Raw genomic sequence first — 27,543 nt, 5'->3', positions numbered from 1 at the left:
TTGTGGGCATTGCTCTATAGTACAGTCTCTACTCTGTGAACCTGTAGTGTCCCAGTAGATTGCCAGCATCTCACAGAAAAGGGGAAAATAAACACCACCACGAACAGCAGCAGCAGAGAATGTATAGCATTAAAATAAATATCTAGTGGCTACTCTGACATCTCCAACACTGATTACCATAAAAACTGGAATGATGATGTTAGCAATTGACGATAGCAGCAACAGTAAGTAGTATTGAACCAGATGTGGCATTAAACAACATGTGTCACCTATGCCATTCATAGTCCTAATAACCATAACAGCATGATTGGTAGGCCAGTAATTATATAAATATTTCTGAAAGACTGTAAAATATAGTTCAATAAGAGAATAGAAAATGGGGTATGAAGGTGAAAGAAAATTTTGAATGTTTCAAATTGGAAAGCAAGGCAATGGTTATAAAATAGGAAGAGAGAAAGCCAAATAAGGGAAACTAAAAAGAGAAAGAGTAAGATAATTAGTTATTAAAAGGAAAAGAATGGAGTAATAAGAGAAACTAAACGGGGGGGGGGGGGCACAAAATATCCTAGCCTCAAAAGAAAAAGTAACAGATAAAAAAATGATAAAAAATATAAAACAAATGTGTGTATGTATTATATATTCACAAAACAATCCAGAAGCAAAGCAAGAACACACACACACACACACACACACACACACACAAACCAGTTCTTAATGAAAATGAAAGAATTGTTTCTACTTAGGTGGTCAAAACTGTTAACAAGGATGGATGTTCACTCTTCAAGACTGCCCTTTCTGTTTCTTCTTGGGCTGAGTACCCCTTTAGAGAGCAAATACTGGGATTGTTAAACCTTATCTCTTTTTGTGTTGCTCACCAAGTTGACAGCGAAAATGAAGTTCCTTGAAATAGCTCTCTACTTCCCTTCCCATCAGTATAAGATAGGATGGAATGGGAAGTACTGTCAATTGGAATTTTGTCCAGACTGACTAGATCGATGTACTGACAGGGCTGAGTTAAGGCACAGTTCTAAATGGAAAGTTCTGGTGGCTGGAGTTTGGCTCTGATGACCTTTGGGACTTGATTCAGTGGTATCTGCTGTGGAGAGATTAGACCAACACCCTCCTCAGGCCAGGTAGATGCTGGTCACTGCTGGACTTCTGAATCTCACAGGCCTCTCAAGAATTTCCACTTGAGTAGCCAATCCTCCACAGGTCTTGTACACTGTACCACTCATAATTATGGCATTTCCAGGATCAGTTCCTGAGTGTAATTGCACCCATCTGTTCAGTTTCCCCAGTTTCTTCATCTGGTCTAGTGAGCTGCCAAACTCATAGAGAAAGCGTGTTGTACTCCCCTTCGTATCTCTGACTTAAATTCTCTGGGTACAATCTTCTCTGTGCCTGTTTCAGTTATATTCTGCTGTGTATACCCTGAACCATATGGTAATAGGCACTTGTCAGGACAGTATGACAATCAGTGTTTACTGTGATTTCCTGGGATCCCACAGCTTCAAGCTGCAGTGTAGGCTCCTCAAGGTGGGTCTCATCTCTTGTTAGCCAGTTGAGAAACATGGAGCACTCTTTTAAACACCAGTCTCTGGTTCTTCTAAGTTCAGTCTGCTTTTCTGTTTTACAGGTTTTTCTGTGCTATATTTGTACATTGTTTTTCTCTCTGTTTGTGTTACCCTTCCCCTCTGTGGTGAACTTGCACTGTACTATGGTTTGGCTCTAATGTCTTCTTTTTTGTGCTTGTTCTAATCACTAAACTTTCTAATTCTCTTTGAATCTGACTATCTGATACTGAATTTTGGGGAATTTCCTCTGACACCCATTTTGCTGAGAAGCAGTGCTCCTAATGCTTGAATCTTGAGCCATGGGAGAAACTGTAAAGTATAGCCTTCCTCTAATCCACCATTTTATATATCCCTGTCTGGGAGGCTTTAAGAAAGTTCTTTAGTATGTTCTACATCCAGAATCATGTCATCTGTGACTAATAGAAGTTTACTTCCTTTTCCATTGTGAATGCCTTCTTTTCTTGCTTGATTGCATTGGCTAGAACCTTTTGTAAAATACTATTGCTTTCCCAATTCAGTTATTTTTTGCCATTAGACATGAGGTTAGCGGTAGTTGTGTTTTTAGACAGCTTTCATCAAAATGGATGCCTGGGGTAGGGGGAGGATTGTATATTACTAATTCACTTGATTTATTTGTATAGATCTGTTCAAATTTTTTTTTCTTCTTGAATCAGTTTTGATTATTTGTTTCTTTCTAGGAGTATTTCCATTTCGTATAAATTATGCAATTTGTTGGCATAAAATTATCCCTGGTATCTCCTTTATGATCCTTTTAATATGTGAAAATTGATGGTGATGTTCCTGTTTTATTCATAATTTTAGTTAGTTTTCACAATGGTGTCTTTGAGCTTTTTTTATGGTCACTATAACTAAAGGGTTGCCAATTTTGTTAATCTTTTCAAAGAAACCAACTTTGAGTTTTATTGATTTTTTTTCTCTATTTTTCTGTTTTGTTGATTGGCATCAGATATTTTTATTCTCCTCCTATGCTTGCTTTGGATTTAGTTTACTCTTTTCGAGTTTCTTAAGGTCATCCAGGTTGAAAGAAGATTGATTTGAGATCCATCTTCTACAGGCATTTTCTTATTATAAATTTATCCTAATTACTGCTTTAGAAGTAGTCCATAAAATTTTATATTTTTGTTTCCTTTTAGCTCAAAACTTAAAATTTTTTTTTTCTGCTATTTCTTCTGTGACCCATTGCTTATTTAGAAGAAATCAAGGAAAAATTTGGAAAATATAGAATTTAGAAAAGAATTTGATTTTCCAAATTTCCATCTGTTGTTGATTTCTTAATGAGTTCCATTTGGGTCTGAGAATATGCTCTGTATAATTTTAGTCTTTTGAAATTAATTCTTTGAGCTAGTATGTGGTCTGTCCTGGATAAAGCTTCATGTGTACTTGAAAAAAATGTGTGTTCTCTTGTTGGGTGGAGTGTGCTATAGATACTAAGTTATGATGTTAATGTTAGGTTTATGTTGTTCACATTTTCTGTATCCTTGATAATTTTTTGTTTGCCCTTTAATGAGAATAGGGCGTTAACATCTTTAGCTGTAATTTTGAACTATTTTCCTTTTCCATTCTGAAATGTTTTGCTTCATTGTTTTGGGGCTCTGTTTTTATATGCATATATGTCGGTAATTATATTTTCCTGGTGATTTGATTCTTATACATAAAATACGCTTCTTTACCTCTAATAATACTTTTTCTTCATTTTTTTTTTTGGTACTGGGGATTGATCCTGGGGTTGCTTTTCCTCTGAGCTATCTCCTCAGCCCTTTTTATTTTTTATTTTTGGGAAAGGGTCTCGCTAAGTTGCTGAGAATCTTGCTAATTGCCGAGGCTGGCCTTGAATTTGCAGTCTCCTTCCTCAGCCTCCCAGGTTGCTGGGTTTACAGGTGTGCACCATCAGGCACAACTGTAATACTTTTTGTTTTGTTTCATCTGACAGAGCTTCTACAACCAGCTCTGTTAGGATTACTATTTGCTATAACCTTTTACCATCAAGATTGTGTCTTTGTATCTAAAATATGTCACTGGTAGACACCATATAATTGGATCTTACTTTGTTTTATTCAGTCTTAATAACCTTTGCCTTTTGAAGTGTATTCACATTTAATATTAATTACAATGTTGAGCTTATATCTGTCCCCACCTTTAATCTTAGGTCATTTTTGTCCTTTTCCCTCTTTTGTATTTAGATGTTTTCTTCTGTACCATTTTAATTCCTTTGTATTCTTCTTGAAATATATTTTCAGATTTTTAAAATGTGACTTTGATAGATTGCAGTACACATTTTGACAAAATTTACTTTATGGAAATATTAACTTAATTTTTGCCTAATGCAAAAATTTTACTTCTTTGCGGTATTATTTATATTATATTGCTGTAGTAAGCAATAGTGATGTAATTATTGCTTCATATCTCCCCCCCCACCACCACCAGGGATTGAACTCAGGGACCCTCCAACCACATCCCCAGACCAGCCCTTTTTTGTATTTTATTTAGAGACAGGGTCTCACTGAGTTGCTTAGCACCTTGCTGTTGCTGAGGCTGACTTCGAACCCTTCACCCTCCTGCCTCAGCCTGCCAAACCCCTAGGATTATAGGTATGTGCCACTGTACCTGGCAATCTTATTTATTTTTATGAAGTTAAAAGGAAAAATTATTATTTATAGTCATATTAATATACATGCTTATTGTTTTGGTATTCTTCATTTGTTCCTGAAGGTTTTAGTTTTGAAGATTATCAGTTTGATTTGTCTCTGTATCTTTCTGGCACACTTCTATTGACAGTAGGGATATTACTCTCTTTGTCCTCTTTTGTTTAATACTAACCTTTGAATGGAATTTGAACTTCATTTTTTAATTTTCATGATAAGTTGTATTTTTTTATTTTTAGCTCATGCAAGAAGGCAAAGTTTCTCATCAGTTTTCTAACTTTACAGAACTCTCATGACTATGTATATACGTTTGGAAAAAACCCAGCAGCTTACTTTTTGAGATTTCTTATTTGTTTCCTTCCTCACTTTTTTCTTTGCCTTATTTTTCTATTTTTTCCTCATGAACCTATCAAACCGACTTTTTATTCTACTCTACTTTGTCCTCATTTCAAGGCTGCCTCAAAGGGAGCCCTCCTACAGTCAGTCCCCTGGAAGGTCAATTTTGAGAGTTAACTGTGGTTGGAAATACTCTAGCCCATTCCATGCTGACAATGGGTTCTTTGTATTCACTTATTCTTAGAGTAGCCACAACTCCTTCTGTTCCAGCATTGTGTGCCATGCTTTCCAGGGTTGTCTGTCTTGTATGTTCTGACCTTAGATCTGCTATATGCCCTTTTGTTTATTTCTGATTCCTTTTGCAGAGGTTCTGATATCAATTAGGTCTTCTGGCTATTTATAGTTTTCCACAACTTTTTGTGTCTTGGTGTTTTCCTTTTCCATAGATTTAGAAATGTTAGAGTTTCTGGTTTTGTGATAGTTTGTTTTCCTCAGGATTCGTGGAGATTTTTCAGAAAATTGCCTCACCATCACTAATATCTTTAGAAGTGTTGTAACAGTCTTTCCTGTGGGGAAGCTCCCTCCCAAGATTAGGTTTAGATGTCAGAACTGCATGACAGTAGTTCATAATATGGTTAAAATAAGATTTATTACCCAACACAGGCGGGCAGTTCTGAGATGGGGCAGTGTTTCTCAGACGGTATCCAGAAACAGCAAATGAAAGTGTGGAGATATTTTATGAAGAGTAAGTCCAGCTGGTATGGAATTTGAAAGTAGCAAATTCAGGGTTTATGGAATCTGAAAGAGTTAGCAAAAGAGCTCTTGTACTCAGAGCATATTGGTGTGAGTGAGCTTTATTAGTAAGCTACAGAAAATGACAGACACAGACAGGATGATACTCAGAGGTTGCTAGCACTTAATCAAATCATCTGGTGATGGGTCTGTTTCAGTTTCTTCTCCTTGGTCTCCATAGTTGAGATCCATTTTTTAGCTCTGGTTATTGTGGCATATACTAATGAGCTGGACTTTGATCTTACCTGCCACTTTTATTCTCAGCAGCTGTTATCAACTCCCGGAAGTATCTTGTGTTTCTAGAAGAGAACTAGGAGGTAGGTCTGTTTGGTAATCCCATCCAGAGATAAGTAAATTGAAGATTATGTACGGTTATCTCTACTTTTAGCAACAAGCAACAAGTCCCCATTGGCTGGACAAATCAGTAAATGACTCACAACTGATAGTTTCCAAGTGTGCTTTTTGTTCAGCTCTGTTAATTACATCTTTTCCATTTAAAATATTTACTTTCATTAAGCATTTCACTAAATGTTTAATAAGTACACTAAATTATGTATATCATATGAGATCTTTGGAATAAAAATAAGCTTAAGTCCCCACTCTCCAAAATTTATCAGATACAGAGTTTTTGAACAAGTAAATGTTTATAAAATAGTTCAATAACCTTATGTGATCCTAGAAGAAGAAAAATGACTTGTAGGTGAGGAGATTGAGGAAGGCTATGAAAGAAAGTGACATTTAAATTGAGTATTAGTGTACTATTTATGGATTCTAAAAAGTTGTTGATTTTTAAAACATATTTAAAGATTACTTCTTGAAATGTTCACATTGTAAAATGTTAGCCTTTTCAGAAATATTAAAATTTTGAAAATACATATTCTGAAATTGATGTATTATTTGTGAAATGTTAGTAACAAACATAATATGGAATGGCTTTCGCATTTGTTATGACTCAGTGAGTGATAGTAAATCAGTGAGGATAGATTATTATCTTCCATTTACAAATAAGGAAAACATTTTTTAAATAAAAATTACTGTAGAAATGATTTAAGTAGTGTCAGCGAGCATTTAAACTTAGCAGGTTTCTAATTCTGTGCTTTTAGTCACTATGATAAAAATTATGGCTTTTATGGAGGGATTTTGCTTATCCCATCTATTTATTTTCCTGTTTAATTCAGTAGAGTGATTTTGGGTGGGGGTAACTGGGGATTGAACCCAGGGATGCTTAACCATGGAGCCACATCCCCAGCTCTTTTTATTTTTTGAGACAGGATCTCACTGAGTTACTTAGGATTTCTCTTAAGTTACTGAGGCTGGCTTTGAACTTGTGATTGATCCTCTTGCCTCAACCTTCCAAGCCACTGGGGTAACAGTTGTGCGCCACTGGGCCTGACCCAGTAGAGAGAATTTTAACTTTATTTGGAGATACAAAGGACTTAGACTTTCTCTCCCCTCCAGAATTTTTTGAAGATTTGAATATGCCATTTGTAGTTTATATGGATAGTTGATGAACTGCTAAATAACTTAATATTTATTCCTTATTTTTAATTTGTATTACATGCTTGTCTTAGCATTTTCTCAGAACTCCATATCTTTCCATAAAGAATTTTGGAAAGCTGTAGTATAAAATAATTAAAATTGTACTTAAATTATGATATCACTATAATAAACAATCTAATTACTTTAACATAATAAAAATTGTCCATTTTAAAAGAGGAAACAAGCACTTGTGACAATTATTTTAGAGAAAGCGGAGGGAAAAGTAATATGCTGTGGAAGAGGGAATTAAGGTGAATAAAAGGAGAAAATTGTGGTGGTATGGGCTGTCAGAGTGGGTATGAGGTTCCAGAATATGAAGTTTGTTTGGTAAACTGATCGTGTTAATTTATATTCAACTTTTTATAAATCTGGTCTGAATTTATGACACTTTAGACTTGGAACATCCCATGACAAGAACAGATGCTATTTTTGTTAGATAAAAAGTATGCTGGGAGCTGTGGCACACGCCTGTAATCCTAGCGACTCATAAGACTGAGAAGGATCACAAAAGTTCAAGACCAGCTTCAACAGCTTAGTGAGACACTGTCTCAAAAACAAAAAGAAAAAAAAAAAAAAAAGACCAGAGATGTAGCTCAGGGCTAAAGTGCCCGTGGATTCAATTCCTGGAACATCCCCTCAAATCATGTTACTGTTCTTGAATTTAATACACTAGCAGTCTGTTAGATATTAGAGATGAGCAAATAGCCTCATGGATCTAAAAATTCAATTATCTTCCTTAAGATGTGTGATCATTATTTCTCTTCAGTAGTTTATATTCTCCCTCTCTTCCTAGGGTAGGCTCTTAGAAAATTTGAGGTTATGAAAATATCAAAGCATTTATTTCCTTGAATATTATTTAGACAAAGCATGATTTGTTCATTATTCTAAAACATTTACCAATTATTTAACAGACACTTTGCAAAATACTGTGCCTTGATTCCTAAATGCACTTTTTGTTTTACATAGTATGTGTTGCTTACATAAATTCTGGGTCTGCTTTGTCTCACGAACATATCTTGGCAGGACTTTCTTTTGACTGCCTGAATTGGGGAGATTAAATAACAATATAGCAAAAAAGCAAACTTAAATGATCATTTGCTGGAGATTTTTTAGGGAGAGCTCTTCCTGAATGCCATTTTAGCTTCATCTATATTTTCACTAGCAGTTATTAAAACCCTAAGAAGTGATGATATAAATGGGCTCAGACTCTTTGTTTTTCCACATCGGGAAGGAATATCTATTGATTTAAGTCTACTTTCCAGGGCCAGTTATAACCCTTGGGATTTTCCTTACTGTTCACCTTTCTCCTTCTATGTGAAAGAATGGAAGATGCAAGTCCAGAGATGGTAGTTGGGAAAGTGAAAATTGACAGCCTTAGACTTTGTACTTGGGCTTTCTATATCAGGTGGCTTATAGTGAACTGGGGACCTGTTGCCATTTTAGAAACCATTCTGAGGTGTTCTGTTGGTTTTTGTTTTGTTTTTGTACCAGAGATTGAACCCAGGGGCGCTTAACCACTAAACTGCATCCTAGCCCTTTTTATTTTTTATTTTGAGACAGGGTCTCACCAAGTTGCTTATGGCTTCATTAAATTGCTGAGGTTGGTTTTGAACTTGGGACCCACCTGCCTCAGCCTCATAAGCCTCTGGGATTATAGGTGTGTACCATCACACCCAACTTGGTTGGGGTTTTTGAACATCATCTGAATTTATCAGATGAATTGTTTTTCATAGATGTATTTGACTTAAAGATACATGCTCAGGATTTGTATGTGTTAATGTGGACTAAGACCATTTTAATGGGAGTGATGATGTTATGACAAAAGAATAAAAATTTAAAAAGTAAGTTTGAGTTTTTTTTTTTTGCATTAATAGACAGGCAGTGGTTAAAGGTTCCCTCCCACATCCCTTTGCCTTGACGCTATTTGAGGACACATTGTACTGGACTGACTGGAATACACACTCCATTTTGGCTTGCAACAAGTATACTGGCGAGGGTCTGCGTGAAATCCATTCTAACATCTTCTCTCCCATGGATATACATGCCTTCAGCCAGCAGAGGCAGCCAAATGGTAAGTGATCTTGATTTTTAAATTTTAAGTTGGAATAGTTTTGTAGCACTTGGATGTCTGGCTATAGTGAGAGTCAGGAGAAAAAGACAAATCTGAAGGTTATAGGAAAATATTTAAAAAGGGAAAATATTAAAATATAATTCAGGTTAAACAATATCCTAAGTCATTTGTGTCCTTATATCTATCACTATTATTACCTTGCCCTTTGGGGTAGAGATAGTGGAGGTGCTTTAAAAAAAATTGAGTTGACTCATTTGTTAAGCTTACACACAAATGCATTTCTTGTTCATTTTATTTCTCTATGTGTGCTTGAGTGTATTCCTTTGGAGTGCATTTAAAAAACAGTTCTTGAATGGAAATCACTGTTACTCTAGTTGGTGAACTTAAGCATCTCAATTTGCTGAATGAAGTACCTGAATAAACAATTCCTTGCATATGTCCCTACCTTTCCTGCTCCCCCCACCCCACTTTTTAAAAATTTAGTTTGGCTTCTATTTTTGGTCACTTTTTACAATGACTTGGGCTATGTCTGTTGACAATGACCTCTTGAGAGAGAGGAATGGAATTAGGTTTAAAAGGAATATGAGAATGTTAAGTGTTTGGCACTTGTGTGTAAATAAATGTCTGGCATGTATCAGTGTATTTCAGATTGTATTCTGTAGCCAAAAATGAAAAGCTTTTGGGTCATGTGTTGCTTTGTATTAGCTCTTTCCCTTTAGGGGGAGTCAGTCAAGTGCTGGATGTTTTATATTGGAATCTCATGATCATGAGCCCACAAAAACATTTAAAACTGTAGGTGTGAATTACTCTTTTGTTAATAAAAAAAAAAGAAGAAAAGAAAATATTTATTCACTTGTGAAATTTTTATTCTCCCGGTTACCCTCAAGAGAAATGTTTCCCCTGTAATTTTTATTTTTTTATTGTAAACAAATGGGATACATGTTGTTTCTCTGTTTGTACATGGAGTAAAGGCATACCATTTGTGTAATCATAAATTTACATAGGGTAATGTTGTTTGATTCATTCTGTTATTTTTTCCCTTCCCCCCCCCCCCCCCCCCCCCCTTTTCCCTCTATACAGTCCTTCCTTCCTCCATTCTTGTCCCCCTCTCTAACCCTAACCTTAACACTAACCCCTCTGTAATTTTTTTTTAATGTCACTGTTGATCTTTTAGTTTTACTAGTTTGGAAATTTGCATTTGTCTTTGATGTTGCTTTCTTTTCTCTCATGTTCTTTTCTGCATCTTATGTTGATTTTTTTGAATAGTATTTGACATCCATTTCTATAGTTTCTACCAGTTTGCTAATTTTTGTTTAAAATTTTCCCTTTTTTAATCAGTTCTGCTCCATCTTCCATGTTCATCTTTCCAAGGCATGACTTTTCAACATTCTCCTTTTCTTACTTTCAGTACCTTCTACTACAGTGTGTTCCTACCCTTTATGCTCATTGATCTTTAGTTACTATTAGTCAATGGAAACCATAACTTCCAATTGTACTATTCACCTCATTATTCACTTTTTTCAGTGTATGGCCCCAAGATTCTGTTCATATGAATTTACTCCATTTGAAATGCCCTGTTCTTCCTAACCTGAAGGCTCCTGCCATGTCCTACATATTCCATGAAGCTTTTCTTCAGTTATTTAAACCTCAGTGACTTATTTCATGTTTGTGTACTTGTGTAATATGTGCAAGATTGCACTTAATTTCCTTTTTTTTTTTCTAGTTTTATTGTTTGTTGATTTTACCTTACTGATTGGATTGTAAACACTTTTAGGGTGAGGATCTCCTACTTTACTTTTTGTTTATTGCTTTTTTGGATCTAAAATGCTAAGTAAATTTTCAACGAATAATTCCTTGCAGATGGTTTGGTAGTCAAGCAAAGCACCTGGATGACATTTGGTAATAATTGTGGTTTATCACAGTTGTTCATGTTATAGTTGTTAACATTTGTGTACTTAGAGTCAGGGAGGTCATCCTTAATCATTGGTATTAATCAGTGTGATTTATATTTGACAGCTACAAATCCATGTGGAATTGATAATGGTGGTTGTTCCCATTTGTGTTTGATGTCTCCAGTCAAACCTTTTTATCAGTGTGCTTGCCCAACTGGGGTGAAACTCCTGGAGAATGGAAAAACCTGCAAAGATGGTAAGATGATTTTATCCAAGAAGGAAAAAATTTTATGATAGCAATTAAGATTCTTCATGATTTATTTCTCCGTAGTAAATTCTACAGGTTACAGTGCTTTGGGAGACTATTTATTCAGAAATGGTTATATAACTGTTTTATGCCATCTTTTGAATACTATTTTATCAATTTTAGTATTTTAAGAAATGTACTGATTTTTTGGGAAAAAATTAGGCACTATTTCTGTTCTATCAGATTTCATAGTTACTGATATCATAGTTAATTCCTATGAGAATTGAGTATTACATCTTATTAAAAATACATTTTTAACAGTAGGTAACACTTGTAAATATCCTCTGTAAAGGGAAAATGTTTATTAAATTTTTAGCTATAAAGAATATCATGGGGTAAATATATTTTCTAACACTGGTTTAAAGATATTTTAAATTGCTTTTTAGTGTCAGAGAGGTGTTTTTAGAAGAAAAAAATTCACATTATATTGTTAAAAGCAACTTTTTTTTTTTTTTTTTTTTTTTTTTTTAATACTTAACCACCACACTTTGCCTCTTCTCCTTACTCTTAATTCCCCATAGAGAGAGGGCATGTTGGAGAAGTGTACTAATTTAGGACATTTCAAGGGACTTCTGATTTGGAAGAACATCAGTTCTTCTCTTTTTCTTAATGAGAATATTATTCTTCATTTTTACCCCTATGGATCACCATCTGGTTCTTTAGCAACCAACAAGACCTGGTAAGAAAATTGTTATGTTTAGCAATGGCTTCTTTATCTAACTTTGAAAAGCAGAAGCCTTTATTTCAGCATATTAGAGAGTTCCTGGCAAGGAGGTCAGGGAGTCAGAGAAATGGAATTGAGTCTGTGTACTAGATGTTTGTTATGACTTGGCATTGATAAATTGTCCTCATAGTCAAAGGTGAAGCTGGCTGACTCTAGTCTGATAGTTTCCATGGCAAACAATAATTTGGTTTCAATTTAAAACAAAAGGTTTTTGTAATGTTGCTTTTTTGTTTGAAAATGTATCCTGACTTTAAAACTGAGTATTTATTTTAGCAACAGTGTTCTGTCTACTGCCTCACAGTACTGCAGATGTACATGTTTGACAGTTTTGAATTTTAGGCATACATTTTTCAGGTAAAGTAGCCTTAAGTTAGCTATTATGTTTTGATCATAATGCCCATATTAACAGCTTTATAACTTCTTCATTTGCTAAATTTTGACTGGTTCTTTTTGGCAGTCAGCAGAGGGCCAGTGAATTCTATAGTTATTTGTAGTTTGTACCTGCCATGTGGCATTTTGGGATATGCTTTCTCAATGTTGGAGTTCATTTGTAATTAGCCCTGGAGTTAAATAGCTGATGTTGAGAAGTGTCACTCCTCTGAGCTTTTACAAATATAATTTCAGATGGATGCTTGAAGTTTATATACCAGTATTTTCTTTTGGACACTTTTTTTGGGGGTGGGTGGGTTAGGAATTTTTTTCTTGTTCGTTCAGTTGTCTGTTCGCTTATTATTTTTTAATTAGTGTTTTATAGTTAGATGATTGATGGTTTACTTGAACATAAAAAATGAAAACAGATTGAGCTTTATTTTCTTATTCTTATTTATGTTTTATTAAATCATAATAACTGTTAACTGTTAATCCTGTTAACTGTTTTGGGTTTAAAACAGTTCATAAATAAATCCCATTTAAAACTCAAATAAATTTTAAAATCTTCATTTTTAACTAGAGTACATTAGTTAATATTTATTGAGTACTTGTTCTTAGTATCATCCGGCTTTTATTGAACACTTGTATGCTTAGTACCTTCCTGAGTTTTACATTCATCTCCTTTAATTCTCACAGCAACCTTATGACATTTAAATGAAGAAACTAGGCTAAAGAGATTCTGTATTTTGCTTAAGTTCTTACAGCTACTTGAATCAAATTGTATCAGATTCACTACTTTTACTCTTTTCTTGTTGTTTGTTTTCACTATTCTTACTCTCAACCACAGTGTTATTTATCTGGTTCCCTCTCTTCATTGCTATTTCTTTCTCCATACTTCTTTTGTCCTCAGTTCTGTCAAGTGTTGCCTTGTATTTCTTTGTTAAGACAGCTTTATTAATATGTAATTCATGTACCATAAAATTCTTCCATTTCAGGCGTATTATTCAGTGATTTTTTTTTTAAATAAATCTACAGAATTGAGTAACCATCACATTTCTATAATCCAATTTTATAACATTCCCATTGACCACAAATATTCTTGTCCTAGATTTCTGTATCTTTCAAAACATGCTTCTTGAACAAAGGCTCTGTATCCTACATCTCCTTCTTCCTTTAATATTTAGCTACTCCTGAAACGAAACCAGAAAGTATATCAAAACTTGATTTGGAGAGGTTGACCATTATAGAGCTTGACCTCAAGTGAACTCTTCCTGTTTTATTGTATTAGTTTCCATTCCTATTTTAAAGAAAACTAATTTCCTTTTGTACCCACATATTTTTTTATTTCCTGAAGAAGTTCTGCATTCTTTACTTAGGGTGGCTAAACTTTGCCTGTGACTTTCAAGTGATTTTTTTTTGTCCCCTCTTTCATTTCACTTTATCATATAGGTGCCACTGAATTATTGCTTTTAGCCCGAAGGACAGACTTGAGACGGATTTCTCTGGATACACCAGATTTTACAGACATCGTTCTGCAGTTAGAAGACATCCGTCATGCTATTGCCATTGATTATGATCCTGTGGAAGGCTATATCTACTGGACTGATGATGAAGTGAGAGCCATACGCCGCTCCTTCATAGATGGATCTGGCAGTCAGTTTGTGGTCACTGCTCAAATTGCCCATCCTGATGGTATTGCTGTTGACTGGGTTGCACGAAATCTTTATTGGACAGACACTGGTACTGATCGGATAGAAGTGACACGGCTAAATGGAACAATGAGGAAAATCTTGATTTCAGAGGACTTAGAAGAACCCCGGGCTATTGTCTTAGATCCTATGGTTGGGTAAGAAACTCTGCTGTTAGTAAATATGTCTGGTGTTTCTATTTCCTATTGATAACTAAAAACATTAACTCATACAACATGAAATACATAAAGTTTATTGGTTTCTAATAAATAGTTGTTTAATGACTTCATTTTTAGAATATAATGATTGGTATAAAATGTCAAGTTAGAGAGAATTTCTAGGTTTTTTTTTTTTTTTTTTCCTTAACTGTCTTAAATAATGTTCATTTCTAAATTAAGTCCATACTTGCTGACTTTGGGTGTTGTCTGCAGATTTTGCTCAGATTGCATCATAACCATGAAAAATGTGGAAAGAAATAATTTTCAGAACCTTTTCCCTTCCCATATAAGATTTAATTTCATCCTATTTCAGTATTTATAGTAAAACTATGTCTTACTTCATATTTCTCCAAATATATGAATGACTTGATTTCTAAATCCTTGTGAGGCCATATAGCTTTACTCCTTTGTGTGTGTGTGTGTGTGTGTGTGTGTGTGTGGAGGGGGGCATATACCCTATTTAGTCTGAGGTAGCACAACTTTCTACATACTTTGAAATGTTATTATAGGATTTATTCTGGGAATGAACATAGTGACAAATTATTATACCTCACTGTATACTAGTACCTTAGAACTATTTAATTATTCAGAAGCCACAGGAATCACTTTGCACTGCAGGGAGAATTGGATGATTTCAGTTTGTCATCTGGATATTCCTACTAGGATAGCTTTGATGTCAGACAGTGACAAGCATCAAGAAAGAATTAAAGTTCATGGGAAGAGGCACAAAGTATTGTGACTAAAAATGGAATCTTAGTGGGAAGCATTTTCAGGATCAGTATAGAAACTCTGATCTGAAAATTTCCTACAAGCTTATCTACTGCTTATAATAAGTTTTTAAAACATACTCTTAGTATGTATGTGTTATTTCTTTTTCCTTTTGTGGTATTGACTGATGATGGCAGTGTAATGTCTGTCATGGATGTCACTTTTATTATCTGTTTTTGGCTCAATTTCTGTATACTTCTGCAGGTACATGTATTGGACAGACTGGGGAGAAATCCCGAAAATTGAGCGAGCAGCTCTGGATGGTTCTGATCGAGTAGTACTGGTTAATACTTCTCTTGGTTGGCCAAATGGTTTAGCCTTGGATTATGATGAAGGCAAAATATACTGGGGAGATGCCAAAACAGACAAAATTGAGGTTTGTTTCTTACTTTTTCATTTTAAAAACCAGTTTTGTATATTTTTTATTTTGGTAGTAATTTGATGTGGGTACTTTGGCCTTTTAATAGTTGTCTGGGGTACTGAAGGTGTCTTATAGAAGTTTTACTTGATTTCATGTTTCTAGGGATGATGTATTATCTTCCACCTAGTCCTATGATTTCTGAGTTACATTGGTAAGAGAAATGGATCTTCATTTATTTCTAGTCTTAAAAGCTTATGTGATCATCCTCATTTTGGATAAAGCCATGTCCTGAATTTTCTAGAGGCTGTTTTAGCAAACCAAAATTATATAAGATCTGTACTGAAAGACTGGCTATCCTAATTTGGGAAAATAAAACCCATTTGTGTATATAACTTTTGTTGGTGTTACTGGTGTTGAGACAGGAAGTGAAATATATAAAATATTAAGATAGTTACATGTGAACACTTTTTAACTTAATTTATGGACTCTATGAGGGAAAGATGAATTAACCAAAGCTTAGAAAAAATATTTACCAAGTGGTAAAATTGTGGCAATCAAATAGAATTATGGTGAAAATAACCAGTAATGAATATTTTGTCATAGTGGTTTGTAAATATATCATTGATATTAAATGTGACATTAAAATTCACACAGTTTGAATTTGTCTGTGTCAAAGGTTTTATGTACTCCATACTTAATATGGAGTTAGAATCTTATTTTTCCTTTGAGGGATGCATGACTTCTTGTATAAGTAATGACCTTGTGTGACTCTTTAGAGAGTGACTGCACATATCTTTTTAAAATTTTTTTCTTTAGTTGTACATAGACAAAATCCCTTTGTTTATTTATTTATTTATTTGTTCAGTGCTGGGGATTGAACCCAGGGCCTTGTGCTTGTGAGGCAAGCACTCTACCAACTGAGCTATATCCCCAACCCAGTATTTATTTATTTTTATGTGGTGCCGAGGATTGAACCCATTGCCTCACACATGCTGGACAAGTGCGCTACCACTGAGTCACAATTGCAGCCCTGCACACATCTTATGTATAGAAAATTTGGACTCTAGACCAGTTATTTTAGAAAGGTAGTTCTTAGGAGCTCCAGGAACTCTGAGAGAATAATGAATTAAAGGGCTTTCCTTCCAAAGTGGAAAGTTGGAACAGAAGAAACCCATTAGTATTCCACCAGGCCCAGATACTGAAAATGGCATCTCTTATTCTTGCATCTGGTTTCCATTAACAGAAAATCCTATGTATACTAGCTACATAAAATTTCTCCCTGTTGTGTTTCACTGTACCTCACCTCCTCCTTAAAATCCAAGTTAATGTTGAATCTTGGAGGGCAGTGCTAATGAGACAAAGTGATGGATTTACTTTTCAGGTGGCTGTTAACTTCATTTGGATCTGCTTGAGTACACATTACCCACCTAATTCCAACCAGTTTATAATTGTGTATTGTTCATCAGCTGTGGACCATGCTTGAATGTATTACCATTAGGAAAATAGTTTAAAGCCTGAGTGACCTAGAAGAATGTCTGTAGCAATGAAATTTACATAAGGAAGGAATACTTTATTTATTATAGGGACTTTTAAAAGTCAATATTTAGTCTTGTCTTTTTTATCTTATTATAACTTTTTGATTATCTTGAAAATAAAAGCATTTTTTTAAAGATTTTTTTTTTAAAATGTTGATAGATCTTTATTTTATTCATTATATGTGGTGCTGAGAATTGATCCCAGTGCCTCACACATGCTAGGCAGGGGCTCTACCACTGAGCCACAACCCCAACCCCGAAAGCATTATTTCTTAATGGAAAATTTTCGAGTCTTATTTTCCCCACTTGAGATATATTTAATACTTTACATATAGAAATTTATTCAGAATCACAACTATTTAAGGAGGGAGTCAAAAAAAGAAATGGGCATTTATATAGGTTCTGAGTGACAGTGGCTAAGAATAAAAATGAATACACATACAACAATATAGAATATTGATTAAATAGAATTTATTTTCTTAATTCACAGTGAGTGCAGATCTTAAAATTAGTATTCCTTCTGGCTTCCTTGTTCTGTTTTTGAGCTGTATCTGTATAAATGAACAGTAGTGCCATTGATCCCTCACCCCTTCTTTCCTTCTTCCCTAAATGGAACTAGCATTCTTAACTTGCCTCTTTTTTTTCCTTCCAGTTTTCTGGCACATAACTGCTCTTTGTTGTTTTTCTTCTTAATGACAGATTGGTATTAGTTGTAAATGTACTTCACCAAACTATTCACACAACACCTCCCTTTATTCTTTCCACTGGAGATTCTGATGAACTTTCACTGGTTGGGCATCAAAGCTTTGGTTATTTTCTTTTCACAGGTATAGTGAGGAAATAGAGCAGATATTATTACTTATTCTCTTATGATGATGATGAGTAGAACTGCTGGTACACGGCAAACTAAAGAAAGATCACAACTCTCATCTAAATCTTGTGTAATTTGAGAAAAACTGTTAGCTTTCCATCCTGAGAATAGTAGCTATTATGGGAGCAACTGTCACCACCGTTTCATCTCTTTTTACTTGGTTGTAGGCAGATAATATTGAACTTGAAAACTTTTTGAAAGAAATAGTTCTTAAAATGCTTCTAAGCCACGTGCAGTAGTACACACCTGTAATGCCAGCCGTGGGCGAGGCTGTGACAGGAGGATCACAAGTTCAAGGACAGCCTCAGCAACTCAGTGAAACCCTTTCTAAAAATTAATTAGAAAGGGCTGGGAGTGTAGCTCAGTGGTAAAGTAACCCTGGGAAAAACAAACTAAAATGGGGGGGGGGGGGGCCTCACCCCCACCCCAAAGAAGTTTATTTGCGACTCTTTCCCTGACTCCCTGCCCTGCTTTTCCTCATCCTCCTGGGAAGGCAACTTGGGATCCACAGCATCTGGGCACTTACAGGGGCTCATGGATGTAGGGTTTGACAAGAAGAGTGTCTCATAACTATGGTAGTAATTCGGTACCGAAGCCCAGTCAAAGCGTGGAGTGTACAATCGTACACAGGGCCCTGTGGCCATGGGACGGGGGCGCCAGGGCAGCTCTGGCCAGGGGCGGTAGGTGAGAGTGAGCCTAGGAGGCATATGTCTCCTGCTTGGGTTGGAAGTGGACTGCTGGAAGCCGAAAGAGCGAACTCACCTCTTTCCCAAACCTGACAGTCTCCCTATGACCTCATTCGCCCCTTTTACAGGAATCTGGTCACCACCACCACCATGGGGAGTACTTAGGATTGTCTCTATAGAGTCACAGCTGCAATGGGCAGCCTATGTCCAAGAGGTGTTCGATTTTCCCCTCGCTCTTAGCTTTTGTGTCCCAGAGAGCCAAGTGCTCTGTTAGGAAATACAGAGACTGTCCATGCGGGCATCGCAGAATGCCCCTCACCACTATAGGTCGTTTTCCTTTGGAGATTATACCAGGACAGGAGAGTGTGGGCGGAAATTAATGTCCGCATGCAGTCCCTGTGCTGTGCCAAGTGCTGGACTACGTTATCTGTTTAGCCCTTACAACGCCAAGGCGAATCTACGGGCAACTGTTCCCTAGTTTGATGCAGCCTAATTTTCTCATGCTGAATTGCAGTTGGTTTTCGTTTTGTCAGCCTTGCCAAGAGGTTTACAGCAGCCATTAATTTAAGGATGTAGATAAACTACCTCTAAACAGGGAAAAAAAAAAAAAAAAAAAAAAAAAAAGAGTTGTTTATTTGCTAGCCTCTCTTTATGTGCTATTGGTCCCAAATACTAAAATAAGTGAAATACTCCCTTATGGTTCCTCCAAGCTTTATCATGACCATGAATGGAATGGGACTGTAAGAGAGTATCAGGTTACGGTTGTGATAGCCCTGTTCTATTCTAGAAGACTTAGTTTTTTTGTGGAAACAGAGTGCCCTGTATGTGTTAATAGTACATGTGAGAAGAAAAGTAATTGGTGAATTGTTAGGTGAATTGTTATGTGGTAGTGAAAGATAAAGTGAGCTCTTATGTTTTGAGTGGAGCCCATGGGAAGAATTCAGAATGCTCATTCACTCAGATTATTGTTTCCTTTGTGGGGATGCCTTGAATCAACTTCTCCTTTCCTTTTTTTGTAGGTGGTGATGTGGCTAAATGCTGACTGTATTAGGGTTTGGATCTAAGAATTCTGGAAATCAGGGAAAAGGAATGGGGAACTGTGGGTTTCAAATTTGATTGTTTCACTTATTGTTACAGAGATGTAGGAAAAAAAATGAATAGATTTACCAGATGTAATATCAGTTTCTGGAAAGAGGAACTGTACATAGGGCATTGCTAATAATGTCACATTAAAAATAAAGATGGAGGCATTGCTACTTTAATATAAAATTTGTATCTGAAGATATGTCTGCTTTTTGTACTTGTCAGCTACTAAAGGCCACTTATCTCTAGGTGTTATTTAGAAGGTGCTGACTGGTACTTGATTATGTTTCTTCTTGATTACACTGAAATGATTTCATTGCCTTTTACAAACAGACTTTCTGATTTACTTTTTTTTGTGCTGTGTTCCAGCATCTCCCAGTTCTAGGGCCCACCTGTATTAAAAGGAAGAACATTTTTCTTTTAGTGGAAGCCTTTATTTCTATTTTGTATGACCCTGCAGTACTGAGAATAAAATCGTATCCTAAGAACATTCTTATTTTTTTCTTGGTCAGGTTTTACTGTCAAAACATCTGTTGTACCTTGGACCTACAGTACTGCTTTCCAATAGCAAAGAAATATCATTGGTAATTTAAAGCACTCCTTGCCATGATATAAAATTTAGAATATACTGTTAGCTTACTGGTATTTTCTTGAGGATGCTTTTTTCATTGTATTCTACTTTAACTGAAAAAAAAAAAAATGCATGTTAAATCCCCTCACCCTCCTACCCCTTCATTTCTGAGCTTTGTTGACAGTGATGCAACACCTGGCAGTTATAGGTAAAAAGAAATTTTCATGTCTACTTTAAGATCGTGTGGATTTGTTTGAAATCTCTGTCAGTATAAGTTTCTTTACTTTAGAGGATATAATATCCATAGGTAGTTTTGTGCATATCTAATTATACCTGGCACAACTTTGTTGGGAAACAGAGACAGAGATTATTAGAACCTTTAATGCCAAGAATTTTTGAATAAAGAGTGTTTTATTTTCTATGATGTGTGTTGAAAAAACTTGGCATTTGGTGAATGTTCTGTTTCACATTCTATGCCTGAAATTGCCGGGCTACATTTTCCTCTGATGACAGCTTCCTCTGTTTTATCAATACCCTAATAAGGAAATTTGTTTCCCAAGTATTCAGATTTCTTTTTAAAGGAATTTCTTTGTCTGGCATCTTTAGCTGACATATTGTGAAAGCTGTCCAAACACACAAGGATTTGTTTATGATGATTTTTCCTACTGTTGACTTGTAGGATTAATTTTCTTAAATAATAGTAACACAATTATCTATTGTTGAGATAAACTTTTCTGATTATACTGCAAGTATCAACAAGTAATCCTTTTGAATCTTGGCCAGTTTATAACATTCAGTCTTCCTTAAAACTGATTATACTTTCAGTTTGAGAAATTTCTGAGATAGAGGACATTAACTCCTGAATCTTTGTCCATTTCTACTGTTTTACCACACATATGTATGTGTGTGAATATGTATTTCCCTCCACATCTTGACATGATCGCAGAATGATTGATAAACTTCTGCATTAGACATGTCAACTCAACAGAGTACCTGGATTGCAGACCTGTATTCACTGAGTTTTGAACATGGTGTTGTCTTATTATATCATTTCGCAGGTTTTTTTGGTGGGGAATGTATCTCATGAAAATAAATTTGTGAAATCCTGTTTATATCCAGTTATCACAGCATCATTTAACTTGTTATAACCTCAGTAGCCAAAGTAGTACATCATTCAGTTATATGCTATTGTCTCATTATCCACTCTACTTAACCTTACTTTAAAAAAGTTTTTTTCAAGTTCAAATAAGAGAAATTTACTTGTTGATAGATGTAATCATGCTGTCCTGAACTGCCACAACAAGCCCTAGAGCCTCACCAAACAAAATGCTTTGCCTCAATTTAGGAGTTTTTGGATAGTTTTATTTATAAAATTAAGATAATATGATGTATGTTGGGACTAAGCACTTTAGTGATCAAGTTTGAACTTGCCCTTGAACCATTTTTTAAAAATGAACTCCTGAACTGGGGATGTTGCTCATTGGCTGAGTGTTCACTTAACATGTCCAAGGCCCTGGATTCAATCCCCAGTATCACAAAAAATAAATTAAATAAATAAAACCCCAAAACAAAAAAGTCAACAAATAAAGTATACTACTGTTATACTTTTTCATCTCATTATTGAATATTTGTGGAGGTATTTTTAGTTTTAATGTGATTATTGTTAAAATACTTTATTCCCTTGGTTTTTATAACTCCTGAAGGAAGAGTGCTGCTTTTAATGTCCTACTTTCTTAACAATTTATCACAGAATTTAGTTGTAAAGAGTGGTAATCTCTAAATCTTTATTGAAACTTTTTTTTAGTTGTCAGTGGACCTTTATTTTTATTTATTTATATGCAGTGCTGAGAATCGAACCCAATACCTCAACACATGCTAGGCAAGTGCTCTACCACAGAGCTACAACCTTTGCCCTATTAAAACATTTTGTAGTATTGGATCCTGATCTTAGTTTTTGTTTCATCCCCCACCCCCCATTCAACTGGGTGACTTCAGATAATACACATGATTGCTGGTCTTTGTATTTTGGACAATAAGACCTTTGGAACGAGATAATAAATTCCTTGTAGTTATAGCATTTCTGATGTTACCGTATTAACCACTTGTCTTAGTTTAAGAATGCATAATCTACTTCACTCTGGGAAAATTTCTTTTCTTTTTAACTTTTATTTATTTATTTTCATTAACTTTTTTTGACAGTGATAAGTATTTTTAAAAGTTCTTTTCATCCATGTAATAGAGTAATAATGTCTGTCTCACAATCTACTGTCCTTCCCCGCCTCTCACTCTCTACCCTTCCCCTCACTCCCCTCTGTACAATCCAAAATTCCTTCATTTTTCCCTACCCACCCTCAACTATGGATCAACATCCACTTATCAGAGAAAACATTCTGTCTTTGGTTTTTTGGGATTGGCTTATTTCATAGCCAGTACATAGCATGATATTCTCCAGTTCCATCCATTTACCTGCAAATGCCAAAATTTCATTCTTAATTAAGGCTGAGTAATATTCCATTGTGTAAATGTACCACATTTTCTTTATCCATTCATCTTTTGAAGGGCATGTAGGTTGATTCCATAGTTTTGCTATTGTGAATTGAGCTGGTATACACATTGATGTGACTGTGTCACTGTAATATGCTGATTTTAAGTCCTTTGGGTATAAACTGAGGAGTGGGATAGCTGGGTCAAATGGTGGTTCCATTCCAAGTTTTCTGAGAAATCTCCATACTGCTTTCCACTTTGAGAAAATTTCTAAAAGGAAATGTGTATCACAGATGACATGAATATTTTTGTTTTTTCTTTTGACTCTTCCTTACTTGCTGTGGCTGTAATCCAGTTAAAGAGAACTTTTTGTTAGGTGTTCAGACTTTAGTAACTCAATTTTACTGAAATAATACCCATTTAGATTTTGTACTCACTTGTATACAGTCTGCTCCATTACTAACATGGTTGCTAGGTTTAAATAAATGTTTTAAAGCTGTTGTTTGGTCCTTGCTAAACATTTTAATGTGTGTGTGTGTGTGTGTGTAAGTATTGGAGTGCATGTAAAATATTGTTCTTCAGTTTGAAGATTATTTCTTTTGACTAGTGGGAACCTACTGTCATTGTAAAGGGTCATAGATGTTTTATTTTAAAAGTTTTTGGAAGGGTTGGAAAGGGTAGGTGGACAGATAATGGCAAAGACCATAGTAATTTAAACTTGGAAAGGAGTTTGCAAAACATTGAACAGTTAACAGTGATATGTGTTTTAAAGTTTCAGTTTAAAGTTATCAACAACTATTTCAAGATTCTGTGTCAACTTCTAAAGTTATCTATGAGAACAAAGGATTCTCTTTCAGTTTTCTACTCTTTAAGAGTGGTCTGCAAAAAAATTTAGAACTGGGAAGAATGTAATAATGCAGATATGTAATTTTTTTGTTGAACTCTTAATAGATTTTCCAAACTCTTCCTTCATTGTAGTATAAATTTGTTGTTAGATTTGAATTGAAATAAGCAAGTCTTGGGGAAAAATTAGAATTCTTTTTCTTCCTTTTATTTATTATATTTTTGGTAGAATGGTATTGTTTTAGCATTTCACTTATAATTTTAAGCATTAGAAAATCTACCAGACTTCTAAGGTTTGTAAGTAGAGATAAAATTAGAAGCTGTGTATAATTAATGTAAGCTTTGTTCAAATTTTTTTGTTTTTGTTCATTTATTTTAGGATTGACTGTGTGATAACTTGGTTTTTATATTTGTGAAGATGTATAATGTTGCTTCTGTTTTAACTACTGCATAGTTTTAGCTGCTTTCCTAGAGTATGGAAAAAGTCCTTCCGTGCCACATAGATTTTATTAGCATATGTATAGTAATTAAATGTTTCATAGGTTTTCAAAGTTTATTTTCTTTGAATAAAAGAAAACTGTTTTCAGATTTGTAAAACTAACCATATTTTTTTCTAGATAGAGTCCCCCGCCCCCAACATTTGTTCTTTCTATCCAAGGTTTCTCTTATTGAAAGTTCAGCAATACTGGGTCCTTTTTGCTTACCATTTTTTGTTGTTCAAAGATATATACCTTTCTATTTAGGAAGAATGGAATTCAGGTTTCCTAATTCCTATACAATACTTTTTATGTTGTGCTCTTCTGCCTTATTTTTAGACTGTTCACTTTGAAGTAATTTCAGACTTAGAAAAAATTTTTTAAGAATAATATTTATCAAGTTTCATTTTACATAAACATAGTGTAATTATCAACCCAGGAGATTAATGTTGATACCTTTTTCTGTTACCCCTGCTGTGTTTGTTAATTTGAATTCTGTAAGGAAGTTCTTTGCCCTCTCCCCTGTGTACTTAATAAATTATTTATAACAGTATACACTCATGGATGTTTATTTTATTCTAGAGGTTATATTGCCTTATGATTCTTTTTTGTTGGCGGAATTGTCCCTGATTCAACACACAAAAGCATCTTTTAGTTGACTTTTCTAACCTTTTCACATGCCCCATCTTTTTTTTTTAGCTTGTGACAAAAACCACATAATATGAATGTTGTCATCTTAGCGTTTTTTAAATGTACAGTACAGTAGTATCAACTGTGTACACATTGTTCAAGATCTCTAGAACTTTTTTTCTTTTGCAAGACTGAAACTTGCAGTCTTTTGGATATATACCCAGAAGTGGAATTGAACAACCTTTCCTCTTTTCCCTTTTCCCCCACCCCCAGCCCCACCGTTCTACTGTGTGTTACTGTTTAAGTACTTGAGATACTCATATAAGTGAATCATGCAGTATTTTTCTTTAACAGATAATTTATTTTACTAAGCATTGTTCTCAAGTTTCATCTGTGTTGCAGCCTATGACAGGATTTCCTCTTTTTTGTCGTTGTTGTTAAGGCTTAATAGTATTCTAATGTTTGTATATATTTCACAATTTATTTAATCTGTTCATCTGTTGATGTACATTAATATTACTTCTACTTCTTTTATTTATTGTTACTTGTATTCTTGATAATTACCATTCTGATTGGAGTGAGATGAAATCTCAGTGTAGTATTAATTTGCATTTCTCTAATTGCTAAAAATGTTGAACAGTTTTTCATATGTTTGTTGCCCAATCTTATTTCTTCTTCTGTCCTTCCTGCTCTTTTAATTGGTACATGGTATCTGTTTACTTCACCTCCTGGCTAGAAAGCATTTCTCTTTGTCACCTCAGTGAGATTTGGCATTGTTGAAATCTTATTTCCATGGATGTTTATTCTAAATTATTAAATTCCATTTATATGCAGTTATATTTTGTATCCTGTAAAGTTGTAGCCTCTAATCATCTCTCTCTCATACATAAACTTTTAATGAACTACTTATTTTGGATATTGACTGAAATATTTAAAAAATGATTCATTTTGAATATTATTTGAGTTTATCACATTCCCTCTACTGCTCATTTCATAATGGATTCTTGATTGTCTTTCTGTCATACGTTCCTTGAACATGTCTAGTCAAGTGAAGTTGCATAGCAGCAATTTTGGTAGTAGATTGGCTGCCTTCCAAAATTTCATGGGTAATCCTGTCTTGACACTTAATGAGCCGGTGAAACTGCTGAAAAACTGGATGTGATGTCTGTAGAAAGTTTGCCATTACCTTGTCTTTGTGCAGATAATATTATGGTTAACCCACATCTATTTCCTGTTGTAGCCTATATTCTCAGTGTGGTTTACAATTTTTGGAAGAGCCTCAGAATTTTAAACCCATGCCGCAATGTGGTTGAAGCAGATGAAACCACTGGAGACTAGTGCAGATTTGGAGTTAGATTTTTAGAAATGACAGAAGCCTAATTTCAGTCTAACTAATTAAACCATTCTGAGGTAATACAGTAAAGCATACTCCCAAGAGTTGCCAGATTTAATTAGCACTGACTCTACTTAATGCATGAGGCTAATCTTCGGCATCACCTAAATTTGTTCTGAGTTGAGAATGTTCAAATAAACTTTTACCACTATTTTTTTAAACTTAAAAAAATTAAATTTAAGGTGCTTAAATCCTTATTTATAAACCTAGTAACCTGTCTTAAACTGTTACTTGTTGATATAAGTGTAATAGTGATTTTCTTTGAGACTTAGCAGTGTGTTTTTGCTTCACCATGTTGCTCTTGCCTCCTAGAAAGAGATTGGCCAGTACAAGAGAGATAATGGAGAAGCCAATTTTCTAACAAGTGTGAACTCTGCAAACGTAATGAGTTCAGAAAGTAATCATTGTACTTTGTATAAAGGGTAATATATAGTTCTGCAGAGCAAAGTCTCACAGATTTTATTTAAACTGTCAATCCCTTAATCTCTTTAGAGAATCCTTAATATGCTTTCCATATCATATTAATAGCAAAAATTATAAAAGCATTTATTCATAAGAGTAGTTATCATCATCATTATTATTGCTATTATTCAAGTGCTCCTACTCATTTTTCTTTCCTTCATTTTTTTTTTAAATTATGGAAAATTTCAGATATATAGAAAGCAGACTAAAGATCAACATGAACCACCTAGCTTCCAACCATTATCAGTACCAGGCTAATATAGAATGCAGTATGTCTTAAGGGAAGAACCAAGGAGATGATGGAAATGCATTCTTTTTTTGTCTTTATACTTCAAAGAAATGAAAACATTAGGTTTTTGTTGTTACTCTTACAAATCTCAGATCATGTTTTGAAATGTAAACTTGTAAATGTGATATAAGAAGAAAGTTGTTTGGTTTCTTTAATCAGTGACTTTTTTTGGGTGAGTGGTTAGTTTAACTCATAGTAGAATTAAGTATAAGATAGCTGGGAGGAGGAAAAGACCACTAGACAACATTGTTTGTGACTTTCTGAGCGTGATAACTGTAAGCCAAGCCTGAAGCTGGTGGGTATGAGAGAGACAATGATCTTTAAAATAGGAACAGATTAATTTTTTTTTAATTTTTAATTTTAATTAAAAATCATAAATTTACATAGGGCAATGTTGTTTGATTCATTTTGTTATTTTTTTCCCTTCCCCCTCCCCTCCCACCCCTCTTTTCCCTCTATACATTCCTTTCTTCCTCATTCTTACCACCTCCTTATCCCTAACCCTAAACCTAACCCTAACCCTAACACTAACCCCTCCTACCCCTCACCCCCGTATGTCCTCATCCACTTATCAGCGAGATCATTCGTCCTTTAGTTTTTTGAGATTGGCTTATCTCACTTAGCATGATACCCTCCAATTTCATCCATTTGCCTGCAAATGCCATAATTTTATCATTCTTCATGGTGGAGTAATATTCCATTATATGCCACAGCTTCTTTATCCATTCATCAACTGAAGGGCATCTAGGTTGGTTCCACAATCTGGCTATGGTGAATTGAGCAGCTATGAACATTGATGTGGCTGTATCTCTGTAGTATGCTGATTTTAAGTCCTTTGGGTATAGGCCAAGGAGTGGGATAGCTGGGCCAAATGGTGGTTCCATTCCAAGCTTTCTGAGGAATCTCCATACTGCTTTC

The 27,543-nt window shown here is 34.8% G+C and overlaps 1 protein-coding gene across 1 annotated transcript in view; it reads left to right on the top strand.

Moving 5' to 3' along the window:
- The window catches only part of LRP6 (LDL receptor related protein 6), a 179,145-nt gene that overhangs the window by 78,611 nt on the left and 72,991 nt on the right, over positions 1–27,543 (top strand). The window contains exons 4-7 of the mRNA XM_079140029.1: positions 8,779–8,975; positions 10,992–11,123; positions 13,717–14,113; positions 15,146–15,317. Coding sequence (XP_078996155.1) covers positions 8,779–8,975; positions 10,992–11,123; positions 13,717–14,113; positions 15,146–15,317 — 898 coding nt within the window. The remainder of the gene's footprint in view (positions 1–8,778; positions 8,976–10,991; positions 11,124–13,716; positions 14,114–15,145; positions 15,318–27,543) is intronic.

The sequence above is a fragment of the Sciurus vulgaris genome, assembly GCF_902686455.1.
Source record: "Sciurus vulgaris genome assembly, chromosome: 5".
Taxonomy (NCBI): domain Eukaryota; kingdom Metazoa; phylum Chordata; class Mammalia; order Rodentia; family Sciuridae; genus Sciurus; species Sciurus vulgaris.
This window is presented reverse-complemented; position numbering and strand designations above follow the sequence as displayed.